This window comes from Mustela nigripes, chromosome 8, assembly GCF_022355385.1.
Source record: "Mustela nigripes isolate SB6536 chromosome 8, MUSNIG.SB6536, whole genome shotgun sequence".
NCBI lineage: Eukaryota > Metazoa > Chordata > Mammalia > Carnivora > Mustelidae > Mustela > Mustela nigripes.
The window spans coordinates 32,740,283-32,765,765 of record NC_081564.1 but is presented as its reverse complement, the minus strand read 5'-3'; the positions used below and the strand labels follow the sequence as shown (position 1 = coordinate 32,765,765).

General features: G+C 41.7%; 1 protein-coding gene across 4 annotated transcripts in view; it reads right to left on the bottom strand.

Moving 5' to 3' along the window:
• Window positions 1–5,432: 5,432 nt before the first annotated feature.
• The window catches only part of PIEZO2 (piezo type mechanosensitive ion channel component 2), a 454,403-nt gene continuing 434,352 nt past the window's right edge, over window positions 5,433–25,483 (bottom strand). For all 4 annotated transcript variants that reach the window (XM_059409177.1, XM_059409173.1, XM_059409174.1 and 1 more), the window contains 9 exons: window positions 21,674–21,832; window positions 19,630–19,777; window positions 15,742–15,930; window positions 15,305–15,397; window positions 13,825–13,997; window positions 11,674–11,802; window positions 10,395–10,474; window positions 7,618–7,801; window positions 5,433–6,782 (listed from right to left, as the gene is read on the bottom strand). In XM_059409177.1, coding sequence (XP_059265160.1) covers window positions 6,530–6,782; window positions 7,618–7,801; window positions 10,395–10,474; window positions 11,674–11,802; window positions 13,825–13,997; window positions 15,305–15,397; window positions 15,742–15,930; window positions 19,630–19,777; window positions 21,674–21,832 — 1,408 coding nt within the window. In that variant the 3' untranslated portion in view covers window positions 5,433–6,529. The remainder of the gene's footprint in view (window positions 6,783–7,617; window positions 7,802–10,394; window positions 10,475–11,673; window positions 11,803–13,824; window positions 13,998–15,304; window positions 15,398–15,741; window positions 15,931–19,629; window positions 19,778–21,673; window positions 21,833–25,483) is intronic.

Sequence of the window (25,483 nt, the reverse complement as noted above, 5' to 3'; positions counted from 1 at the left end):
TACCCAAGACAACAATGATGTCCATAAGCCTAGAGCCCAATACCTCTTGAGTAATGGAAAAATATCTTTTAACCCACTGAGCCACCCAGGCACCCCGGAAAAATATCTTTTAAAAATATAACCCACCTCTATATAAGTAACTTATACAACTCTACACACACACACACACACACACACACACACACACAAACCCAACAAATAATCTGATTAAAAAATGGGCAGAGGACCTGAATATACATTTTCCCAAAGAAGACATCCAGATGACCAACAAACACATGAAGAGATTCTCAACATCTCTAGTCATCAGGGAAATGCAAATCAAACCCACATTGAGATCTTGCCTCATACCTGTCAGGACAACTAGAATAAAAAAGACAAGAAATAACAAGTGTTGTTGAGGATATGGGGGAAAAGGAACCCTGTTGATGGGAATGCAAACTGGAGCAGCTCCTGTGGCAAACAGCGTAGGGGTCCTTTAAAAAAGTAGAAATAGGGGCACCTGAGTGGCTCAATAGGTTAAAGCCTCTGCCTTTGGCTCAGGTCATGATCCCAGAGTCCTGGGATCAAGCCCCGCATTGGGCTCTCTGTTCAGCAGGGAGCCTGCTTCCTCCTCTCTCTCTGCCTGCCTCTCTGCCTACTTGTGATCTCTGTCTGTCAAATAAATAAATAAAATCTTTTTTTAAAAAAAGGAGAAATAGAACTAGCCTATGATCCAGGAATACTAGATATTTACCCAAAGAAAGTGAAAATACTAGTTTGAAATGCAACCCAATGTATTCACTGCAGCATTATTTACAATAGCCGAAATATGGGAATAGCCCATGGCTTTATCTATAAATGAGTAGATAAAGAAAATATAATATACATACAATGAAATATTTCTTAAAAAAAATCGAGATCTCACCATTTGTGACAACATGGTTGGACCTAGAGGGTATTATGCTAAGTAAAATAAGTCAAAGAAAGAAAGACAAATGCCATATGATTTCACTTATATGTGGAATGTAAACAAAACAAAACAGACAAAAAGCAGAAGCAAAGCCATAAATACAGAGAACAGACTGATAGATTGATGGTTGCCAGAAAGGAGGGGGTGGGGTTTGGGCAGAAAGGTGAAGGGCAGTGGGAGGTACAGGCTTCCAGTTATGGATTAAGTCACAGGAATGAAAGGCTCCGCATAGGGAATGCAGTCAATGATATCATAATAGTGTTGTACAGTGATAGGTAGCTACACAGAGGGTGAGCACTCTATAAGATACAGACTTTTTGAATCCAGACGCCCTATGCCGGAAACTAAAGTAACATTCTGTGTCAGCTGTGTGTCAGTTAAAAAATACTCAGCTCAGCTGGGAAGGAGACAGACCACCTGGCAGGTACGTGGGTCAGAGAGAGCACCCCTGCACCAAGCCCAAGGAGATGGGGAATAGACTAGGCAGCTTCTCCTCCACAGCCCCCTCCCGCCCGGGGGCCTCTGTATACACGACATTACTCGCTGTTGTAATACAGTGACTGAAAGCTCTTCCAGCATCCGTGCACTTGCTGGCACAAGGCTGGGCTCCAGCCACAAAGCCTGACGAACTCACTGAAATCAAGCCGCCACACTGCCAAGCTGGCCTAGAGCACTTTCCCAGAACGAATACCTCTGGATCTTTCCAGAACTCCTGCTCCTGTATGTCAGTGCCAGTCGCCCGGCCTAGGACTCATCTACACCTTTGGCTTCTCCTTCTGCACCATCACCTCTGTCTCCTGCTCCCTAGTGGTCCCTGGCCACACCGCTCTCCCGTGGGCCATGAGTTGGTGATGGGAACTGTGAGTGAAGGTGTCCTTTTCAAAGCAGTGTGCCAGACCCCAGTGGGGGACAGAGGGCAAGGAAACAGGGGCCTGGAGCTCCTTAAATACCATCGGCAGCTTCCATTCCTCCTACGATGTTACCTGGGGCATTTAGCTTCAGTTCTTTCCTTCCGCTCGCTAAAAGTTTTAAACTCACGTTCTGTTTTAGCTCTAACTCTTTGCCTGACATCTCCCAAGATGATGAGAACTTGTTCGGGGTCCTAAACCCTTGGGTACAGGGGCGCTGCAGCCAGGGCGGGGGTGGGGGAACAGGGATGGGAGTGGGGAGGCCTGACTTGCGGGTGCTGGGTCTGTGGCAGGTGCTTGGCTGAGGGCTGTGCCCCTTCCTGGGGCTGGGAGCCGTGTCCCCCATGATCGCCTTATGTCCTCCTGGCTGGTGTTACTAACCCGTACTGCCTGAAAAATGAGAATTAGAAAAGTGGATTTGTGGAAATAAAGTTAAACAAAGACATTGGAGAAAGTCTCCATGCAATCGATTAAAAGTTTTCCCTAAATCTGCCAGTTTCCCTTACCCTAAAAGATGTTTCTTGAGGCATTGCTTTAGACCTGCAAAACAGCTCCATCCTGTGGGCGCCACTGAGTGCTAGCGACACATGTGCATATGGTGGTGGCCCTCTGTCAGCCAGCATCAGCTGCTCCAGCATTGGGTCTGCACTGGCTTCTGGGATGGGGCTGTGCAGGGGCTAACCTCACGTTCCCGAAGCGGCTCCGCCTACTGCGGAGTTGACCCCTCCCATCATCTGCATAATTAATCCCCAGGAGGAAGAGCCTCTGCGGCACAAGTGGCCAACTTCAGAGGTCTGAATAATTCTAAGACAAGGGACAGCGGAAGCAGTTACTCTAACTTAGGATGAACACTGCTGCTTCGTGACTCAAACAGAAAGTGCACCCAATAGCATTTCCATATACTCGCTGCCCCCACATAGGCGCATGCTCCCTCATTATCCACGCCCCCCACCGGGCGTGGTGCTTGGTTACAACTGACACACTGTTAATCATTCAGAATCCTTCATTGACCTTAGGGTTCCCTCTTGGGTTCTACATTCTATGGATTTGGACAAATGTCTCATGACTTGTTTCCATCATGACAGCATCATGAACTGTTTCCATGCGTGGAAAATCCTTTATGCTCTACCTGTTGACCCCTCCCCACTCCACCCCACACCCACCTCACCCCAGGCAATACTGATCTCTTTACTATCTCCATGATCTTGTCTTTTCCAGAACGTCATACGTCATACGGTTGGAATCATACAGCATGTAGCCTTTTCAGACTGGCTTTTTTCACTTAATAATATGCATTTAATTTTCTTCCATTTTTTTTCTTTTTTCATGGCTTGAGTTTTTTAAAATTTATTTTATGAATGTCTGTATGTATTTATTTATTTAAATAAATAAGTATTTATTTATTTATTTAAAGATTTTTATTTATTTGACAGAGAGTGAGAGAAGGAACACAAGCAGGGGGAGTGGGAGAGGGAGAAGAAGCCTTCCCCCTGAGCAGGGAGCCTGATGCAGGATTCAATTCCAGAACCCTGGGATCATGACTTGAGCTGCAGGCAGATGCTTAATGACTGAGCCACCTAGGTGCCCCAAGCGTGCAATATTTAAATAATTAAACTTTTAACTGATAATTTCTGTAAGCTTGGAGCATTCCCACTTCTGATCTGGGAGACCCTGTATATAGCCTCCAATAAGTACCATCAGACAGAAAACTAAGGATTTCTATACCCAACCCAGGAAGTCAGAATAAAGAATAACACACACATGAAAAAAAAAAAAGAATAAGACAAAAAAAGAAAGAAAGAAAGAAAGAAAAGAAAAGAAAGAATAAGAAAGGCAGGAGTCAAGATTTCTAAAGTAAAAAGCACATACACAATAGAGAAGATTACCAACCATGCCTTGAAAATATGAGTAGGATAGATAGACCAGCAAATTTGGTTAATGAAAATACGTGTGAACACAACCACAGATATTTACTACTTAAAACAATTAAAATGTTTTTTTTGTTTTGTTTTGTTTTGTTTTTTTAAATAACTCTTATTCCAAACAATCTAGGCTCCTGAGAACCAATCACTTGTGCACACTGACTGTTCCAAAGCACCTTTTTGCCAAATAATTTGTGTCAGGAGGCCAATGAGATGTCCGTCTTTATTTCCAGCTGTGAAAGTAAATGTGTTCTTCCTTGTTAATACTGTGTTGGAAGGCTGTGTTTAGAGGAATCAGGGCAGGTAAAGGCAGGAGCAGCCTGGTGTCTGGTTTTTCCTCAGTGATCCTTGTTTTCCTTCCCTGCTGCCCCCCAAACTGAGCCAACAAGGACAAACCCCACTGACTTTGTGATGTGGAGCAGCCCAGATGCAGAAGGCAGAGGAGAGAAGCAAAGATCGTCCGGCAGAGCAGGGGATCCGGAGCCCCTCTTGGCAACACTGTTGGTGCCCGGGCACCCCGGGAGGGGACTGTGCAAGTCCCCATTCAGGGATGAAGGCAGGGACTCAGCAGCATGGACTGGAGGAGCAGGGCAGGCTGGACCTGTGAACTCTCAAAACGAATTCATTGACACTGCCTCCCAGGACCAGGCCCCATGACGTGGGGAACAGCTAGCTACCCCTGGGGAGAGAGGCCCATGGAGGGACGAGTGGGGAGAGCAGCGTGGGGCGCCTAAGGAAGGAGGGCATGCCCCCTGCCATGTCCCCTCTAGCCTCCACATGCCTTCCTAAAGGAAGCACATCCCTTCTACATTTCTTTATTTCTAGTTTTTAAATTTCCTTTGACATTTTCCCCTCTGATGCATGGGGAAGGTTTTTCTTGAACCCTGGAAACTGTTCTCTTGAGGAACATGGGCATTCTGGTGTACTTTGACTTTACACTTTCTTCTCAGGAACATTGCCTCCTTCTCCTCTTTCCTAAATGTGTCATAATGAGCTCTCTGGAAATTCCCTTGAGTTGACATTTTTAAAAGAAAGAATTCACAACCAGAAATATGCACAATGATTCTTGCTGCTGTTGGAGAATCAGAATGTGGTCCAAAGAGTTCCCCTAAATAGTCAGAGCTTATTATTACGATGACTGGAGGACTTGATTTCCTCAGGGCAGAAGTATGTTGGCTTTCACGTTTGAAGAACAAATATGCACTAATTTTCTAGAAGACACTTAACAGCTCCGGATTCACTGTAACTCTTTGGAAATTAATTTGTTACCAGTTGCATCCTGCTTATATTATTCACATAGAATAATATAATCTCATTATTCACATGAGAAAGACAAAACCAACAAGAAGTGAATTCTTCCCTCAGTTGATTTTTTTAACACCTTGTTTACATAGGGTTGAAAACAGTCGTTTTTTCTACTTCATGCAAAAGAGGCAGAATGAAGAGTATTCTTGAACTGACTTTGCAAGATGTGCTTTATTTTAAATCAGTCCTGAACCCAAACTACATAGGATCATTTTTTTTTTGACGTATTCTATTCCATTCGATGATTCCTCACAAACTGTATTTTAATATGGAATGAAAACTACATTTCGATCATAAATTTTCATGCTACATTGTTATTTAATGAAGAGGTTGTATTACCAATAATAATAATTTAAGAAAAGGCCATTTTTTTTATTTCCCCAAGCTCAATATACATATTTCTTCCATAATTATGAACTTAAAAAACCCGTCTCAGATGTAAAAATGTGAATTGGAATATGTAAACTCTTTGATATACCTGAAAAACGGAGGAAAATGTCACATACTGGAAAACACCATTGCCTTAAATCATCGAAATGGGAAAAAGCATGTTGAGGGGGAGAGGGGAAAGGTAGAAGAGCATTCATGACCTCAGTTACTAAAAGTTACAAAGTCAGAGTATTCATTCCACACCCAACTGGGCGCCATTTTTATCTTTCTACCTGGAGCCCGTGTCTGAGGAGGAGCGGAAACTCTAAAGCAGAACAGCCACCCTCACGGAAGCGGGTCATGAGCTGGGCCTCAACAAAGCCAGTCCACATATTTGTTTTGCTGCTTTTTTTTTTTTCCTGAGAAGTCACTGGTGTTTAATGGAAAGATTTTTTTTTATTAGTCTTCAGTTAAGATAAGGCAGTAAGAGTGTCACTAATGTTAACTTTTTGCTTAGAATGAGGCTTATCCTTCCTCTGGTATCTTCATGGGTCTTTAGCTCCCTTTCTCTTTTCCCCCTAGAAATCCGTTCGGGAGTTTCAGCCTCCTATTGCTGTTGCATATTTTTGGGGTGTGCTGAGTCCCATCTGTTCTCCTTCCCCACTGGTGACAGAGCGCAGTGTCCGCCATGATAGCATCTCTGCAGGAAGGGTGCAGTCCCCGTGCCGAAAAACACAGGTGTCTTTCCTTCTCCCTTCATCTTCTCTCCTGTTTCTCTGAGAGAGGAGATCCATAAATGACTCCTTTGCATAGTCAATCAGAACACAAGACACTGTTGACTAAAACATAAAACAAGTAGCCCTGATTTTGGAGAAATGGAATTACAAATAACTTTTTCAACAGCGCCTTCATTTGCAAGGTAGCTTAGACTGCAAAAAGAAGTCAGCTCCTTCTGACCACCTGTCAGAAGAGAAGCCATTTCCATCCAACTAGAAATGCTTAGCTCTTATGAGAATATTGTGCTTTTTTAAAAAAATTCAAATGTTAACTTGACTTGCAGTCTGTGTCTTAAATGATCAATTTGTTTTTTCTCTAGTCCATTTGATCATGGTTTCTGGTGAGCGGTACAGGAATATTAATTTGGCATAGAGATCTTCCTCTAGTTCCAGTTCCCCTGTCTCTCGAACTAAAAAAATATCTGTGCACAACTTCAGGATTCGATCCACATTTGGAAGCTCTTCAAACATGATCGAGTGAGAAATGCCACTGAAGAACTCACGGACAAACTTCCCAATCACAAGGACAACCGAAGCATATAACCCCATGATACTGAAAAAAAAAAAAAATCGAGTAGACATTGTATTTACCAGTTAAATACAGTTAATAGAATGCATCTAAAAGAAAAGAAAAAACAGTATTTCCCTCCAACTCTACAGAAGATATGATAAACTGATCAAAGTTCAAAGTTTTTCCCTGACAGAACTATAATACTTGAAAAATGAAAATGAAAAAAAATCCAAATTTTGAAATAACTGATGTTAAGAGTTTCACAGATGAACTTCAGGTGGTTTTACTGCATATATTAAATAAAGAAATCACACAATCGATTTGGTAGAAATGCCACTGTATTATATACACTTTTCTGCACCCAGCACTTTATTTTTAGAAATACAATTCTGCATAGACAATGAACAGATGTTCATGTCCTATTGGGGATGTATGTGTCCTAGCATTTAAGGATCAGAACACTGTGAAATGGTATCTTCAGACCATCTGGACATCGGACCATATCCCAGACTGTGACGTCTGACTAAGACCCTGTCTGCTAGGGTAAGAAGGCAATCTAAACAGAAAAGAGGTAACCCAACATCAATTTCTATGTTTAAACACTGAATGGCCTCAAACATAACAGGAAGGTGTAGAGCGAAGAAACTGGACATATGACTTCTAGACCTGTCCTTAAGGGTGTTACTCACATCAGGCATTTTGACTTCTTTGGGACTCTGGTTCTCCATTTTTTTAAATGAAGAGCCAATAACCTATGAATTTTAATGTTCATCTATTAAGTTCAAGAATTCTGGGAAGATATAAGGCTTCCTATCCTCAACTTTATATGATACAGAAGTAGACTCTTACAAATGTTAACTATGAAATAAGTTCTTACCCGTAGCCAGCCAGGAACCCCAGACTTGGGGGGCTGACTTTGTCATTGAAGACCACCAGTTCCAAGGCCTGGGCGTGCTGATTATATATTCTATTTCCAGTCAGATTGAGAACCCACCACTCACTGTTAGATTTAGTTGTATTGTCTCTGGACAAAATGATGGTGATATTCATGAAATTATTTTCTGGAAGAGGAGTAAAATGAAATTATGTTAGCATCAGACTATTAGGATTTAGGCTCAGCAGTCCTCAGATGGCAAACCCCAGTTACTACTATCCATAGCATGGTGTATAGTGCCTGGATGAGTAGGACACAGGGACACGGTAACAATGTGAATGGGGAAAGAAAAGTGGGCCCTTAGGTGTGCATGTTTTCTCCTTGTCACTAAACAGGTAGCTCCCTACTGCTGAGTGAGCATGGCAGACACGTCACAGGAAAGAAAGATGACCCATCACCCGAGTGTCCTTGCTGAGAATTCCAGACAACTTGTTAGACATTTAAAAATCCAAAATCACCAACTTTTTAGTGAATTGAGTAATTCACTAAATTATTACCAGCATTTATTAAGTGTCTTTGAGAAGAAGCCCCTCTGTCAGGTGATGAGGGGTTACAAAATTGCATACAGCATGATTCCATATCTCAACAGGAACAGGCCATGTATACAAGTGTGGCTTATGGGCATGAGGCAACCACTACAGGACCTGCACCCACAAGTTCTGTAAGCATGGGGAGACTACTTCTCCTTGGTAGGATCCAGGAGGGCTTCCCAGAGAAGACGGCTTCTGAGCTGAGTTTTGCAGGGTGAGAACTTCAGTAAGTGGGGATGGACAGGGAGAGGAGGCTATTTCAGGAGGGCTTGATGGCGTGAAGCTCAGTAAAGTTCTGAAAATCCATGATGCGTGGTTAATGATTGCTTTTGTTGGAGCACAGAGTAAATATAAAAGAATTGTGAAAGGGTGGAAGAAAACTTGGAGTTCTTTGAGTAGGTCTTTCTAAGAAAATACCACCCCCGTCAATAATAATAGGGCCTCAGCTGAGAATTCTGGTGGTGGACTGTGAGGGTAGGGACCTTGTCTTCATTATTTCCTGCTAAATTCCTGGATCGGAGGAATCTGGGACAGTGCCTAGTAATGAATGTCTATTTGATGGATGGATTGGATGGATGGATGAATGGATGGACAGACAGATGGATGGAATGATGGAGTGTGAGGTAGGAAGCTCTTAAAGATAAAGAAACCCTTACCCAGCCTGAATGTGAACCATTCAGAATGCTCAGGAACAGAAAGAACCTTGGTTCTGAAGTCTAGAGAGTTCTAAGAAGGGACATCTGGCCTAGGTTTGAATCTAGTTTGTTCACATATCAGTTGTATAAACTCTGCTGAGTAATTCACACCCTGAGCCTCAGTTTCTTCCTTCGTAAATTGGTGATAACCACCAACTTATGCTAAAGATTAGACATTACTAAGAAAGCAGCTCATCAGAGAAGCTATTGTGTTGGCAAGACCCGAGAGCACAAGACCGTGTGGTCTGGGGAAGGACTTTGTTGGCTGGACCTCAGATGACCTACAGCCAACAAGCCTATGTTTGGGGAGCACAGAGCATGTGGCTGATAAAGGGGAAAATAAGGGTGGAGAAGGGCTGGGAATCTGGGCACAAGGTGAGGCTGACCCTGGAGGGAGGAGTCCCATCTTTCTGAAGCTGAAAGGAAGTGGGGGGATTGGTGAACATTTGAGCCCCATTGCCAGGGAGAGGGAGGCAGCTGAAGGAGGGCCCTGGCAGGCTTGCAGGATCATTTGATGAGGGGGGCAGCAGCTGTGAAGGACCCACTGAGGGACAGTAGCATTTCAGAGGGAATGACTGATCATTGAGCAATCTATGCTCTTGGACTAAGCATTTCTAGAACTATCTGGACTGAAACAGAAATACCAAAGTACTCAGTGCATCTCACAATTACCGTGTAAGACATATGTATTATTTATTGACTGTTGAGGAAGAAAAGCATAGAGATGTGGGGACCCACCCATGCTTGTCTTCTGAACCTGTATCCTGCCTCTACTTCTGTTGGTCTCCATGGGACCTTCCAGCTGTTCGTTTACATCTCCATCTTTCCAGGTAAACATGAGCCTCAAGGAGCCTGGTGTCCAGTGCCTGACACACTGTCTGATGACCATGAGCACCCCATGTTGGCAAAGGAATGAACATGACTTGGATAACAGCTTTGTCCTTTTACTTTTATCACATGTACCCATCTGCTCTGACCCAGACAACTGAAGCAAACAATGCTTAGTAATTAATGCTTAAGAATCCCCAAACATCAACATGCTACCATCACTGTTTTTTGGGGTACATACAGTCCCTAGAGGCTGACCTTGATACTTAACCACCCTTGGGCTGAATCAAGTACATTTCCTGCTCCGTTTTTATTGTTCTTATCGTAGGGCTTTCATATTTAATATTACGTTAGGCCATTTTCTGCCCAAGAGATGGACGTTAATAGAAACAAATGAACAGACTGATGAATCAGTAACAGAAGCTGCTAGAACACAGATTTAAGCCAATCATGTTCTATATCAATGAAAACCATGAGGAATATGGTTCCCGGTGCCTGACTGGCTCCTTCTGGCCGGTGACTGTAGCTGGGAGTCTTTGGCTTCTGTAAGCCGCGTCTCACAGGGAAAGAAAACTGGAAAGCAGCTGTAGAAAGGCTGAAAATGCAAACTATAGACACTGATAAAAGAATTAAAAAGAGTTCTGAAACAATTCCTTCTCATCCTTACCAGACAAAAGTTGCTTTATAGGTTTAGAGTTCGAGTCACTAGGTGCTTTCACGTAATATGGGTAGATCCTTTCTATAGTCCTGTGCGTTCAGAAAAAAAAAGAGAAGGAGGGTCATGACATTTTAGTTGTTTTATCCACATAAAACTGACTTTTTGTTACCATCTTTTACCTCATCTCAAACAAATAACAGTGAGTCGGTACTTCTACGCAATGTGGTGTCATCAAAATTTATGGGCCCCATTATAATCAGAAATTTCTGAAGCCAAACAAATTTAGTGGTTCTATTCAAAAACTTAGGTAAACTCTGTACATGAGCTTATTAATGCCTTAAAAACTACCTGTGACTGTTTCTGAAGCAAGGGGCTATCTTTCTTGCTAGGATCTATGTCTGCACTCTATGTAGGTATATAATTATATCCATAATCAAGTGGACTGCATGAATCTATCTAGTGACAAGATTGAGGCTCGAGGAGACAGCTGGTGGCCTGGACCTCACCCTCCCTCTGCAGAGGATGAACTGGTTAATGTGAGCAGGTCACTCTGTCCTTCTAGGCCTGTTCTTTCACGGGGAAACAATGAGGGAAGACTTGAAAATCTTTGAGGTTCCTTTAACTGTAGTGATTAAAAAATGCTGTCTTAGGGAAAACAGTGTGAGGACTGCATCATGGCAGCTCTGATGCTCAGTGCAGCACAGTGGGGCCAGGGCAGACTGGAGGTCAGAACTAGACATTGGCCAATGAATGTGATTTAGTGGTTTTGCACCCATAGCATTTCACCCCTTCCTCCTAGTTCTCATACTAGAATCTAAACATCCCAGCTTGGATTTCTTTGAAGTGGAGTATTTATATGCATATGCATATATGCAAGATAATATATTAATATAGAGGTCCCCCCCAAACCCCTGCCTAACTTCCCTTTATTCCTTGTCTTCCCTGTACCCCCATCCAGTAGCCAGGCATTCAATGAGCCCAGGTCGAGTAAGAGTAAAAGAAAGGTTTCCCAGGGGCTCTTCTTGGCTTTTGGTGATTATGGTCAGGTAAGAGCAAGGTCTGCTACCCAGAGACAAGATCAGGGCTCCCAGGGCTAGGTGGACAGAGAGGTAGAGGGGAGAAAACAGAGTTGTCTTAATGTAACATAATGAGATCTCCAAGTAGAGATTCACTTGGGTTACTGGAGAATGGAGAATGTTGCATTTCTTGCGTATATGAATTTGCAAATGGAGATTTTGTACCAAATATAGCCATATATTAAAGCTAATGAACAGGAGCAATCACTTACACGGGCGTTCTTGAACTTTCTGTGTTGTTGCCAGCGATCATTTTAGCTATATTCTTACGTGTATTATTTTTAAGAGGAAAAGATAGCTTATCGGTTGCTATTTCTGCTTTTGCACCCAGACTCATGTTTCTGTGAAGAAAGATAAAAGGGCCCAATGTCAGTGATTAGTCAGAAGTCTGGAAGAGAGATTCAAAAATTCACTTGACTATTTTATTAATCTCACCAAGTCTTCATTGGATCCACAACTGTCAACCCCAACCTTTTCTGTCCACCTCACCTTTATGTCCAGCTTCGTAGACAACCAAGTTAGTAAACCCCACGGAGGCCACAAACACCTTTAAAACAGACGGCACGTGAGGAGGCAGTCTGCTGACTAAAAGAGAAACTGTCTTGATGCTCTGATATGAATTTCTGCAACATTCCTATATTAATCTAATGAGGTTAGTCTCATGCTGACTAATAGAATCCACATTTTTTTTTAAAGATTTTTATTTATTTATTTGACAGAGAGAAATCACAAGTAGATGGAGAGGCAGGCAGAGAGAGAGAGAGGGAAGCAGGCTCTCCGCTGAGCAGAGAGCCCGATGCGGGACTCGATCCCAGGACCCTGAGATCATGACCTGAGCTGAAGGCAGCGGCTTAACCCACTGAGCCACCCAGGCGCCCCTAGAATCCACATTTTTAAAAGAACATTCAATCAAAATCTGATCTTTAATGTTGTTAATTTTTTGGTAGCTCTTCAAAGAAAAGGCTAGAAAATAAATTTTTGGCAGTCCAGAATTTCGTGTGAGGAACTTGGGATGTGAATTCTAAAGGAGAAAATAAGATTCAGGAAGGAGTTCTTTCAATTCTGAACAGCCCCCTTTGAAATCATCTTAGGTTGGAGAAGGTTTTCTAGGTACCTATCATGATTTTTTCTTAATTTCATCCTAGAAACCAGGAATCATGGACCCAAATGCACCTACCACCTGACTTCCCAAATAAGCCGCCAGAGAATCCTGAAATCACAAGACCATGATAACAAACGAACAAACAAACAAACACTAAGCCTTTCCAACTAGCTTATCTTGTCAAGGTGTCCCAAGTACTCCACTAACACACTGGGTTTTTGAATGCGAGAACTTTTCCCAAGACATGCTCTTAGGAATGGATAAAGAAGATGTGATAGATAGATATATATACGGTTATTACTCAGCCACCAAAAAGAATGAAATGTCATTTGCAAAGCTGTGAATAAAGCTAGAGAGTATTATGTTGAGCAAAACAAGTCAGAGAAAGACAAACATCATGTGATCTCACTCATGTGTGGAATTTAGGAAACAAAACAAATGAGCAAAGTGGGAAAAAAAGAGAGGGAGAAGGAGGCAAACCAAGAAACAGACTCTTAACTATAGAGAGCAAACTGTTGGTTATCAGAGGGAAGTAGGTGATGGGAGCTGAGGAGGGCCCTTGTGATGAGCACTGGGTATTGTATGGAAGTGCTGAATCACTATACTGTACACCTGAAACTAGTATCACACTGGATATTAGTATGTTCACTGGAATTTAAATAAAAACTTAAAAAAAAAATGAGCGAAATAGTGGCCGCATGCCGGCCATTGGCTCAGGTTAGGTGGGAAGGAGTCTCTCTCAGCTCTCGCCTCCTGGGACTGCCAGGCTGCTCGCACACATTACGTGTGGAGAAAAAAAATCTGTTAGGGTTTCCCCATGTTGGGGGGATGGGTGCAAGTGAGAACTGGGGTTCCTGAGGCTGCTAGTTCTTCATTCCAAAGAACAAACTTCACCCTTTCAGGGAAATCTTACCACCATCCAGACTATTTCATTTCTATGAGTCCTTACCCATTTTCCGTTCACTTTGCCTCTCTCTCTTGTTCACAGAACTCATTGCCAGCCTCTCTTTAAAGACTGAGGTTAGCAGGAAAAAGGAAAACTACAAGGTTCTTATTTTTTGCCAAAGATTCTCATTATTTAACAGATCATTATTTAACAAACACAAAAGTTTAGTTGTAGCATCCAATGAATGTTCCCAAAGCATGATATCAACTAAAACCCACATCAATTGAATTTTTCTGTCCTCCTATCCTCCCGCCCCCGCCCCGAGTTTAGATTGGGGGGAAAGGGGGAAATCATACATGGAAAGACAGTAACTACCTCTGAATACTCCATGAAAAAACAACAGAGAAGCTACTATTGGGGTCCATGAGTTCCTCTATCATTTTCTGCTTACTGGGAGGGCTGATGGTCCACAAAGAATTTGAGTTTCCTTCCAGTTCTGCTACTGTTATGTCTTCTTTTTCATAATTTTCCAGAAATTGCATAGCACCCTGTATGCACACAAATACACATGCATAAATATATCATAGACATGGTGATGTATAAATAAAGCAATTGCTCTTCCTTTTAACTGACTGCTGAATGAGGATTTCTTCCTATGGAAGGACAGTTTCTACAGTGGATGGGCTTGGTACTCCGTGGTACTACTTTCCCTCCACATGCGGAATAGGCAGCCCCAGTGACACAGAGCAATCTCAGTATAGTACAGGTACAGAATTGTTTCAATTAATCAATAAAGGCAAATCAAAGTATTTGGTGTTGTTTTTCCTCCCCACTAAGCAGGAAACTTATCAACACTTGGGGTGTTCCCTCTCATGAGACAGTCAAATTTAATCCACCCACAACATCTTGGTCCTACCTTCACAGCTGCACATCCCTTCAGATGAGAGTCTGGGCAGTGTGCATTAGAGGCTGATAATTTTATAAAGGAGCTAAGCCTCCATCTGCCTAATCATTTTCTTTAAATAGGGAAATATTATTTGTAAAGCAAATTTTAATTATGAAAAATCAATTTCTCATATTATTCTGAGTTTACAATGGAGAGAAAAGAATACATCAACCACAACTTTGCCAACAGGACATTATCACTATTATATGCAGTAGGAAATGCAGATTTTTAAACATCACTTAAAAAATAATAGCGTATATTCTTTTTCATTTATGTCTTATCTTGAGACATGTTCATGCCATGTGTGGTCTTTGCAATGATTATTTTGTATTACAAAAGAAGTTGCCTGGAAAATATTCAGACAACACAACGTGTAACTAAAATGAAAAGTGGTAGCCCCCCTCTCCCATGTCAACCACCCTAGGGAAGCCAGTGCCCAACAGATTCACTGGACACATTTGCTATAATTTATTCAACAGCCTTTACTTACTGAGCCCTCAGCTGCTTCCCACTTTTGTCAATACTAAGAATGCCATCACAAGCAGGTGCCTGCATAGAGATTTTCCAATATTTTGAATTACTCCCTGAAGATAAGATTCTCAGACTAGACCTAGCCGTCAAAGGGATCAGTATCTACTGCAATTAAAAACATCTAAAAATATAAAAGAGGACCTACATCTGTTGAGCTTAAATTAAAATGTCCTGAATTAAAATTATGTTTATTGACACTTCTATCCAATAATACAGACATAATGTCTCAGATTATCCAAGTGGCCAGTGGCCACTGGTAATCCTTGAAGAGTCCTTCCCACAACCACAGGCCACAGCAGAACAGTGAATAAAGTGACAAGCCATAAGCTCACCTAGATGAAAGGTCTTCACAGACATCTACAACATGCATTTACTTACAGTGTCCCTAGAGAAAGCTTTCATAAACTTATTAAACTTTAGCTGATCCATAACTTTCAACTGGCTTTGCTGGGCACTCATTGTGAAAATGGGCTGGAAAACAAAGAAACAGTGCTGTCAACACTCCTGAGGCTTGTCTCTGCATCCTGGGTTAAAAGAGAAATATTTATACAGTATATCATCACCCACTGTGTACCCAATGGCAACTGGCCTCAGGGATCTCTTTTTGGAAGTGATTATTCCAGTGCCTCACACCAGAACAGAACTACCCTTTCAATGTCTTCTGCACCTTATCTCATATGCCATGCATAAACTGACCAGTTAAAATGTAGGGGAAGAGAATCTGGCTGCAAAAGCTAACTGAACATCCTGTGGCTGGTGGTCAGGAAAGACACGGGCAGGGGAGCCAGACCTGGGGGAAGGGACACAGCAGTTACCTGGTACCCTCCCAGGGTAATCGTGACCGAGACGTCCAGGGGCTGGTTGATGACCCCTGCCACAGATTTGATCAAGGACATGAAGAGAAGGGGAAACCAGACGATGCAGATGAGCAGAACGATGATCATGCCTCCCATGCCATACTTCACCACTTTCTTCTTCTTCTGCCCCCGGGGCTGCGGGTATCTCTGCAACAGAAAAGTCACACAGGCCTCAGGCTTCCAGTGCTGGAAGCAGGTGGGGGAAGGATGCCTTGCTCTTCCCACAGGACCTGACTGGGACCTGATTCTGCATCACTCACCCTGAAGTGGGGAGAGCAAACTTGTCCCCAGTCTATGAAGTTAGGTGGTGATGTGAAGCTATAATGAGCTCCCAACACATTTCCACTGTGTTACCATGAGGGACCAATAGGACCTGACAGACTTTCTCCTTAAAATTGTTGTGTGTGTGAGGGGGGGGTGCCTGGGTGGCTCTGTCAGTTAAGTGTCTGCCACTGGCTTAGGTCATTAGGCCGTGATCCCAGGGTCCTGGGATTGAGCCCACATTGGGTTCCCTGCTCAGTGGGAGCCTGCTTCTCCCTCTCTTTCTGCCCCTCCCCCCACTTGTACTCACGCTCTCTGTCTCTCTCTCTCTCAAATAAATAAATAAAGAAAGAAAAGTAAACTATGACTAGGACCAAGTGTCCTGCATTTGTGGGTGTTCATATGTCAACACTCTCTCTTTCAGGAAATTGTTCTGCCTTCATAAGCATATTCATAAAGCCCCTGGAGCACAGTATATTCAACTCAGAGTAATCCCCAATAAAAGTCACTGTTAAAAGAAGCTTACTTTTCTGCTTCACACTAGACAAGAGATTGTCCCTGGTAATGCTTCAGTCTCTGATGGGACAGAGTGGAAATGAGTCCCAGATTTACTCAGACTCCCTTGGTGTTGACCTCCCCAACACGTAAGTTCTCAGAAAGTTTTACCAGGTGTGATTTAAAATATGAAATACCCTTTGACTTAGCATAAGATAGCAGTATATATTTAAGTAGGGGTGATGCATTAAACAAGGCTTTTTATTTCTTGAAATAAAACAACAGCAATGATTGTAAACTTTTCATGGGCAGGAATGCCTAGTGTTTCAGGGCAGAGCAACACCAGCCTTCAAGGCAGACTGACAATGGTGTCACCTCTCACTATGGTACTAAGAAGGTTGTCACCTGTTGACTCAAAGACAGTGAAAGGCTTGTAAGAGCCAACAAATGGGGCAGAAACGCTGCTTCCATGAAAAGTGACCCCGTATCAACATGGTACAGTCCTGTGAGCTCTGACGGAGAGCCTACCTCATAAGAACTCCCCACCCATTCATCTAGCGGAAGTAGTATCTCACTGTTTCTGGTGCTCCTGGGGTCGGGCCCTGGGTCCTGGGATGTCGTCCTTCCCCCTTGCTGTCAACACATGAACTCATCTATTTCGTGGAGAAGACGAGCTATGTGGTGTGTTTCTTCACTGCTCATCTTTCTCTAGCTTCCTGTAGGGTGGCCGGTCCTCTTCCCTACTTCCCTCTTCCCTCCCCAGGCCTCTCATTCCACGCTTTCCAGACCCCAGACCGCCCCCCACAAGCCTCACTCCCCTGCCTTGATCCCCACCCGGACCTTCTTCCTTTGGCTTTAATACTAAGAACTTTTGCTTTTCTTTTTTCTACTATTCTTTTCCTTGACACCTATAGAGGTACAGATCCTCTCCATTCTAAAATTATCCTCTCAATTTGCCTCTCCCTTGAACTGATTCTCTCTCTGGCCTTTCTCTTGCCTGTGCTCAGCCCCTTTGAAAGGGGAGCCACAGGATGACCTATGGCAAGTCTGTTCAGTGGCGTCCAGCCCGAACTGCCCACCTGCAGAATTGCGAGCAAAGGAAATGGTTGTTATTTTTCATCCACTGAGTTTGGGGTGCCTGGGTGGCTCAGAAAATTAAGCAAGGGACTAGCTCAGGTCATGATCTCAGGGTCATGAGATCAAGCCCCATGTTGGGCTCTGCGTTTGGTGCAGGCCCTGCTTGAGTTTCTCTCTTTCTCCCTCACTCTCTGCCCGTACCTGTTCTGCATGCTCTCTCTCTCTCTTTATATATATATACACATAATATATAATATTTATTTAATTTATTTTAAAAATATATATTTAATGAATTAAATTAAATATGTATTAATTTATTATATATTATATAGAATAAATATATAATAATAAATATATATACATTTTTAGGCCATTATGTTTGAGGCTGTTTGATTGCAGCAATAGACAACTGATATGGTAATTATTGAATGAATAAATAGCTCCTGGAGCTAGAGATGAACCTATACCTCCCAGCGGGGAGGGTCCAGGAAATGAGGTCTCCTAGTGTCACCGTGTATACATGGATACCTCCTGAGGCAGCCAAGCTATGATGGGGTAGCTTCAATTATTAGAAAGTTCTTCATATCCCACTGAAACTTACCAGAGCTTTTGCCAACTTGTCTTTTTTTTAAATTTAATTTAAAATTTTTCAGTGTTTCAAAATTCATTGTTTATGCACCATACCCAGTGCTCCATGCAATATGTACCCTCCCTAACTTGTCTTAAACTCTGTTATCTTGAACCTTGCAAATAAATTCAGACATTTCCTCTATTTCCCAGTATTTCAAACAGTTACAAATGGGTATTGTTTTTGCCTCCTTCCATTTTTTTTTCTACTTCAGACAGAACAATTCTTGGTTCTTTCTCCTCTTCTTCATTTGTTATGATTTCCAGGTCCTTTGTCAACATGATTGTTACCCTCAAAGTCCCTTTGGTAGAACAGCTCTCATATATCTCATATTCTGTCATTTAAAAATTATATTTTATTTATTTATTTGACACAGAGAGAGAGCACAAGTAGGCAGAGTGGCAGGCAGAGGGAGAGGGAGAGGGAGAAGCAGATTCTCTGCTAAGCAGGATGCCAATGCTGGGCTCAATCCCATGACCATGGGATCATGACCTGAGCCAAAGGCAGCCATTAATTGACTAAGCCACCCAGGCACCCCACCATATTCTGACATTTTAACAGTTTTTCTGCTCCTTAAAAATCAGTACAAGCTCTATGATTTTAAGTTTACTGCCAGTCATATCTCCTTCACTCCCATAAACCCCATAAACACAGGGCCCACAGGTCAGTGGGCCCCTGCCCTGTGAAGCTGAAATTCCTAGAAGCAGCAACAGAACATATTAGAAAGTATATAGACTAGAGGAAACTTTTCCAAAGAGAGTATTACGGAGAAGAAAAAAAAAAGACATTTTATACCACCTCAGCTAATTATCATTGAGCGGTCCTGTTGCTATTATTCAACAGACTCCTGTTTCAGATGTTAAACTTGTGAAAAAATCCAATAAATAACAGTAATCCTATCCATATTTAAATCTTAATATTCAATCTAACAGAATAAGCAAATATTTGTAGTTCAATTTCCTCTGTACAAAGAAGTCATATTGTCCTGTCGCTCATCAAAGAATGAGTCAGAGGGTGAGCCTGAGTCCAAGCCACCTGACCTCACTTTTCTCTACCGTACCACATTCCCTTCTGCTCCCCAATGAGCCATTTAAGAATTATTGGGTCACACAGCAATATATCATTTCTTCTTTTAAAAATAACTACAATATACATTTGCCAAAAGGGGAAGACATCTGGACGCTATTGCTGACTAAAGGCAACAGTGAGTCCAAAATTCCCAAGTCCAGGGGGTGGAAACCAATGGAACACTTAAAGATCCTCACCGTTTCTGCCCCCCCTGTCCCCCTTTATTTGGCTATAAAACTTATAGAGGTTCACATTAATCTCATAACCAGCCTGGATGGAAGGGAAACAAAAAGGGATCAGGCATTTTTCTGGCTTACTTTTTCGGACTCCCGCCAACATTTCAGGATGAATATGTGAGCATAGATATCCTCCACACATATCCAGCTGGAAAGGCTCAAGGTCGTGTCTGTCCACACCCAGTCCATCACAGCCCTCAGCTCCGTCAGAAACGGAACGAGGCGGAACCTGCCAGAAGCCACATCTTGTTAGACAGATAGTTGTGGGGTGGCCCCCATCACCCTCTCAACCCCAGGAGCTCTTGTAGTTCTCTGTCATCTTAGCCTTATGTCTCAGAAACAATTCTCAGGGTGACTCTTATGGTAAAATACAACTGGGATTACAAACTCTTTCCATCATGAGTCAATGTATAAATTAGTATTGCCCATTCATTTTTCTTTTTTTTTTTTTCTTTTTGTTGATGGTCTTAACAAATTAGGATTCCCTTTTTATTTTTTTTTTCTTTTTAAACATTTTTTATTTATTCAAGAAAGAGGGTGAGAGAGAGCACAAGTGGTGGGTGGAGGGGCAGAGGGAGAGGGAGAAGCAGACTGCCCATTGAGCAGGGACTGGATCCCAGGGCTCGATCCCAGGACCCTGGGATCATGACCTGAACCAAAGGCAGATGCTTAACTGACTGAGTCACCCAGGCTCCCCAGGATTCCCTTTTTAAATACATTTGAAGGTGTCCTCTCCCTCACCAAAGCTTTGTAGGGGTTTAATCTTTTTGATTAAATTTATCTCTGAATATTTCATTGTTTTCGGCGATGTTGTGAACGAGATAGTTTTCTTTGTTGTTGTTGTTTTTTTCCCCCCACGATATTTTGTTTTTAGCATATGGAAACACCACTGATTTCTGGGTGTTGATTTTACAGCCTGCAAATTTACACTGAATTCGTTGATTACTTTCAACAGTTCTCTGGTTGAGTCTTTAGGATTTTCTATACTTAAGAACATATCTTCTGCAAAGAAACTCCATAATTTTACTTTTTTAAACATTTGCTTGTGAGAATTTGTTGGTCAGAGGATTATTGAACATTGGGGTTTTGCTGCTGAATGAGCTAGGAAAAGTTAGGTAGCTGGTGCCTGAAAGATGAGGACAAATGACTGCTGTCAGAGGGAGCAGGACAAGTGTTTGGTGGCACACAGTAGAGCCCACACCTGGTGGACTTAGTCGGTGCCCAAGTTTAATAAGATTCTGCCTTTGTTTCTTGTATTTAGGAATGGGTTGGCCTGGGCTCCTCTTGGGTCTGGAGGCTGTTCCTTGTTTCTTGACTAACACAGAGCTTCTCTCCGGCTGGAGAACCCAGGTGCACCTCATGGCCTTTCCCCTAGACCACTCAGCTCTTCCAAGTGAACACTAATCCAACACCTGGAAGAAATACCAGGCCATCCTCAGACTAACACCAAGTGACTCAGCGAGCATGCTCGACAGCTCTTTTGTGACTACGTCACCATCCCTATGTCTGGTACAATTGAGAAGCCAGCAGTGCCATGAGCAGCCTGGCCTTTTATGCTCTGGTACAATTCCAAGGGAACAGAGAGGAACTACTACCAAAGAAATCCTCAACAAAGAGCCAATATGCTTCATTTGAGTAGCTAACTTACTATCAGGAACAAGCAAGCCATGTGGCATTTAGTTTGACGCTAAATGGAATAAATGGCCCTTGTCAATGGAGGCACTTATTGTAAACACAAAATCCCAATGGTATTTTGAAAGAGTCCAGATTCCAAATTTCTGTTCTATTGTGCCCAGAAATATATTAATACTTAAAGATCATATATCCCTATTTTTCATCCTGAGATATTACCACACTAATTACTCAGGATACAGCAATAGAAAATTAAGCCATGTGGCTGATTTTAGAAGGACATACTGGCCAGATGTATGTCAATTATCCACAGAAAGTTATTTAAAGAGGCATATCTGTCTTTTGCCGAACATCGTGAAGAGTTCTGGGATGCTCCATATTGCTATGCCAGTGTTCTGCACCTTCCTATTTCTTCCTGAGGAAAATGAATGTCTTTTTCTTACCAGCCTCCCCTCCATGAGTGTCTGTGGCAATACAGAGTGTCCTTCCTTACCCTTGAAACAAGAAGAGGTTGACATAATTGTAGCTCTTGGTGAGGAAGTTTCCAAGGACTCGTGTTGGGTAGCCACAACGGATTTGGTAGGCAGACAGCCCGAAGTAAACACATTTCACAAAGTACCAAAGCTGAGCAACCAGGTTCTGGCTGAACTTCCTAAAATGTAAAAACACAGGAAAGTGAAATAATGCTACAACATCACATCAGTTTAGGATTTAAAAAAAGAAAAGCCTAATTGACCCTCTGGCGCTTAGAGTCAATTCAATTGTATATAGATCACTTCAAAGGCAAAAAGTAAGGTAAGAAAATCTAATAATTAAAAAAATATATATATATAAACGGTGGCTCCAATGTATTAGTGCATTATTCAGTTTTTAGACCATAATTCATTTATTTTTAAGCAAATTTACTAATATTTTCTCCCAACATGGAAGATGATGCTACCATGTTCCAAATCAAAGCTCATCAAAAAATGCATTTTTTTACTACAAAAGGACCCATAAATGGAAGATGTAGGAGAAAGTATTCTGAGAAGTGAATTACCTCCTCCCCTCATTTTTTTGTTTGTTTGTTTTTGTTTTTGCTATATATATATATATATATAGAGAGAGAGAGAGAGAGAGAGAGAGGTCATGGATTAACAAAGTTTTAAAACCAGATGTGGGTTCCAGTTGTGTTTATAAACCATAGCAATTACTCCTCAAGACATCATGCCCAAGACATCCATGACTTTATTTGAAGATTTTCCCTACCTCTGAAAATCTATGATTCCATGATCTAACATTCTTTTCTTAATGATGCCTCGAACAAGAGAGATCACAGTCCCTTCTCGTGGGGAATAATTGATGAAGAGACCCACAGTGCTGGACAGTTCATAAATGCTAGGATAAGTTGGAGGAAAAACTTGGTGGAACTAAATTTCACACCAGAAACAAATCTGAAACACTTTTCAAAGGATGATGAGCCACAGGACCATTTTAAACTTTGGATTAAGGCAGAATTCTACAAGAATACTAGATATGGTCAATATATGTTTAAAAGGAAATGAAACATAAGACTTTTGACTCAGCAAGCACTAGGCAGGTATCATTTTCCCTGGGTTTAAAATTAAGTGTAAAGTTTTTTACACCAGTATATTACACCAGTATATTACTTTTTGTATTTTGGATTTGTTTTGTTAACTTTTAATTTTGACATTAGAAGAAGACGTGTTTGTTTGTTTGTTTGTTTGTTTTTTAGCTGAAAATAGCTATTTAGTTGACCAGATCCAAGAACCGTCCAGGAACACTTGAATCTTTGTGTCCCAGGGGCCTGGTAACCTCCATGTAGATCTCAATACGTAGAAACCTCAAAAATATTGCTTGTAAGTGTCTCTGCTGTGAAGAAACCAGCTTTGGTATTTCAGTTCCTAATAAATTAAAAATATTTGACCATGATCTAGCACTTGACAAGTTATTAATAAACACATCAGAAACCTTACAGAGAGCCCATCTCAACCATCCCTTTCCTCTTCCTTCCTGGGGTTGTATCTATTGGCACTGTAGTAGGAAAGAACATTCTTTTAACTCTGCAGGGAAATGCCCTTGGCTTTTACAAATAATTTGTACAAGAACTGCATGAGGAAAAACTCTATATTTATAAAAATTATAATCAAAGACTTAAAACTGTATTGTCTTCTAGTCCTTATAAAAGGACCAACCCATATTGTGATGAGCACTAGGTGCTGTATGTTAAGTGCTGAATCACTAAATTGTATACCCCAAACTCATTTTACACTGTATGTTAACTAGCTGGAATTTAAATAAAAACTTAAAAACAAACAAATAAACAAACCTTTCCCTTCCTACAACCTTAAAATGAATCAAGTTGGAATAAATCATAGTTAATCTGTAGTTACTGAAGTAATTGTGTCAGATCTAATTAAGGACATTAAGATTGTCCCACACTGAAAGACCTATTTCTCTGGTGATCTCTCCATTTTTTATTGCTGGAGGCTGGAATCATGCCTTACTCATCTCTCCATCGCCCAGAGCACAGGCCACACAGGGCTTTGTAGACTGTAGGCACCTAATGAAAGTCTGTACACTAAATCATATGCATATACACAAGAAATGCCATTTTTTTCAGATTAATTATTCAAAACACCAGAGCTTCCTGATGCTCAATATTATAACCAGTAGCCATAATTTTTTTCTGTATGCTTTAGAACCATACAGAAATTCCAATTCCAATGTGTACCTTCCCTTACTCTTTTCCTGTTTTGAAAGGATTTAGACAATATGACTATTAATGAATGTTTTCTTTTGCACAATAATGAATTAAGTTTTCAGTAACAATATCTGGAGAACAAATGAATTATTTTCATGTTAACAAGTGATGGCAGCATAGGGCTTGAAATGTCATGAATGTGTTCTGTCACAGACATGCTGGCAATGAAGACTCAAGGCTCACCGATCCTAACATATCTTGAATTAAATATCCAAAAATAAAGATTGGGCAATCCTTTGCATTAGGAATGACCATTGAGGTGAGGCCATTGAGATGAGACAGAAATGATCTCTGCGGCCATTCTCAAAAAATGTTTATAGCAGCTTTATCTGTAGTTGCCAAAGAAGTAAAAACAACTCGGGCACCTGGGTGACTTAGTTGGTTAAGTGAATGCCTTTGGCTCAGGTCATGATCCTGGAGTCCCAGGACTGAGTCCCCCATGTGGCTCCTTGCTCAGCAGGGAGTCTGTTTCTCCCTTTGACCCTCCTTCTTCATGTTCTCTGTCTCTCATTCCCTCTCTCTCTCTCTAATAAATAAATAAAATCTTTAAAAAAGGAAGTAAAAACAACCCAAATGTCCTTAAACTTTTCTATACTTAAACACTCTTCGGAACATTTATATGATAGAATATTACTGACCAACAAAAATAATTAAGTACTGACACAGGCCACGATAGGGATGAATATCAAATACACTATGCCAAGTGGAAACAGCCAGCCTTCAAGGCCATCGAATGTGTGATTCCATTTATATGACATTCTGGGAAAGGCAAAATTGTAACAGAACAGAAAATGCATGTCCCGGAAGCTAGACGTGAGGGAGAAGGGGCCTACAATGGACAAGAAGAGTTTCTGGGTGATGGAACTGTTTGATAACTTCCTAAGTTTTTATTACTTTAAAAACTGAGATATTATTGCCATACAACATTATATTAGTTTTAGGTGTACAACTGCAGTCAAACTTTTAAATATTTATCATAGTGCCTCAATCCATGGAAGCCATTGTGTCGTCCTTCCCACAAAGGGCCAGGTCTCTGCTTTAGTCACAGGGACATGATGCCCCTTTTCACCTGGTCTACTGCCCTGGACATAGCAGGTGCTCAATAAATGAAAAATTGAATTGATTATGCAATTCAATATGCACAAAAGAAGTTTTCATTCATTCAGTCATTTTAAAAAACATTCCAGCTCTGTTTGGTTTGGAAGGTATTATTGCTTAATCCCCAGAACCTATGGATATGTATTGTTTCATGGCAAAGAAGACTTTATACTTGGTATTGGTTAAGGTGTTCAAGGTAGAGAGAGTGCCTGGGTTATCCAGGTGAGTTGAATCTAGTTAATGAGACCTTAAAGGGAGAAATCTTTCTCCGCTGTGCTCAGAAGCAGCCAATATGGCAGAGGAATGTTCAGAATGATGCAATAAGAAGCGGACTCCATGCACTGAGGTTGCCTTTGAAGGCTAAGGTGGGGCCATGAGCCAAGGAAGGCATCTCCGGAAACTGGAAAAGACAAGTAAAGGGATTCTCCCCCAGAGACTTTA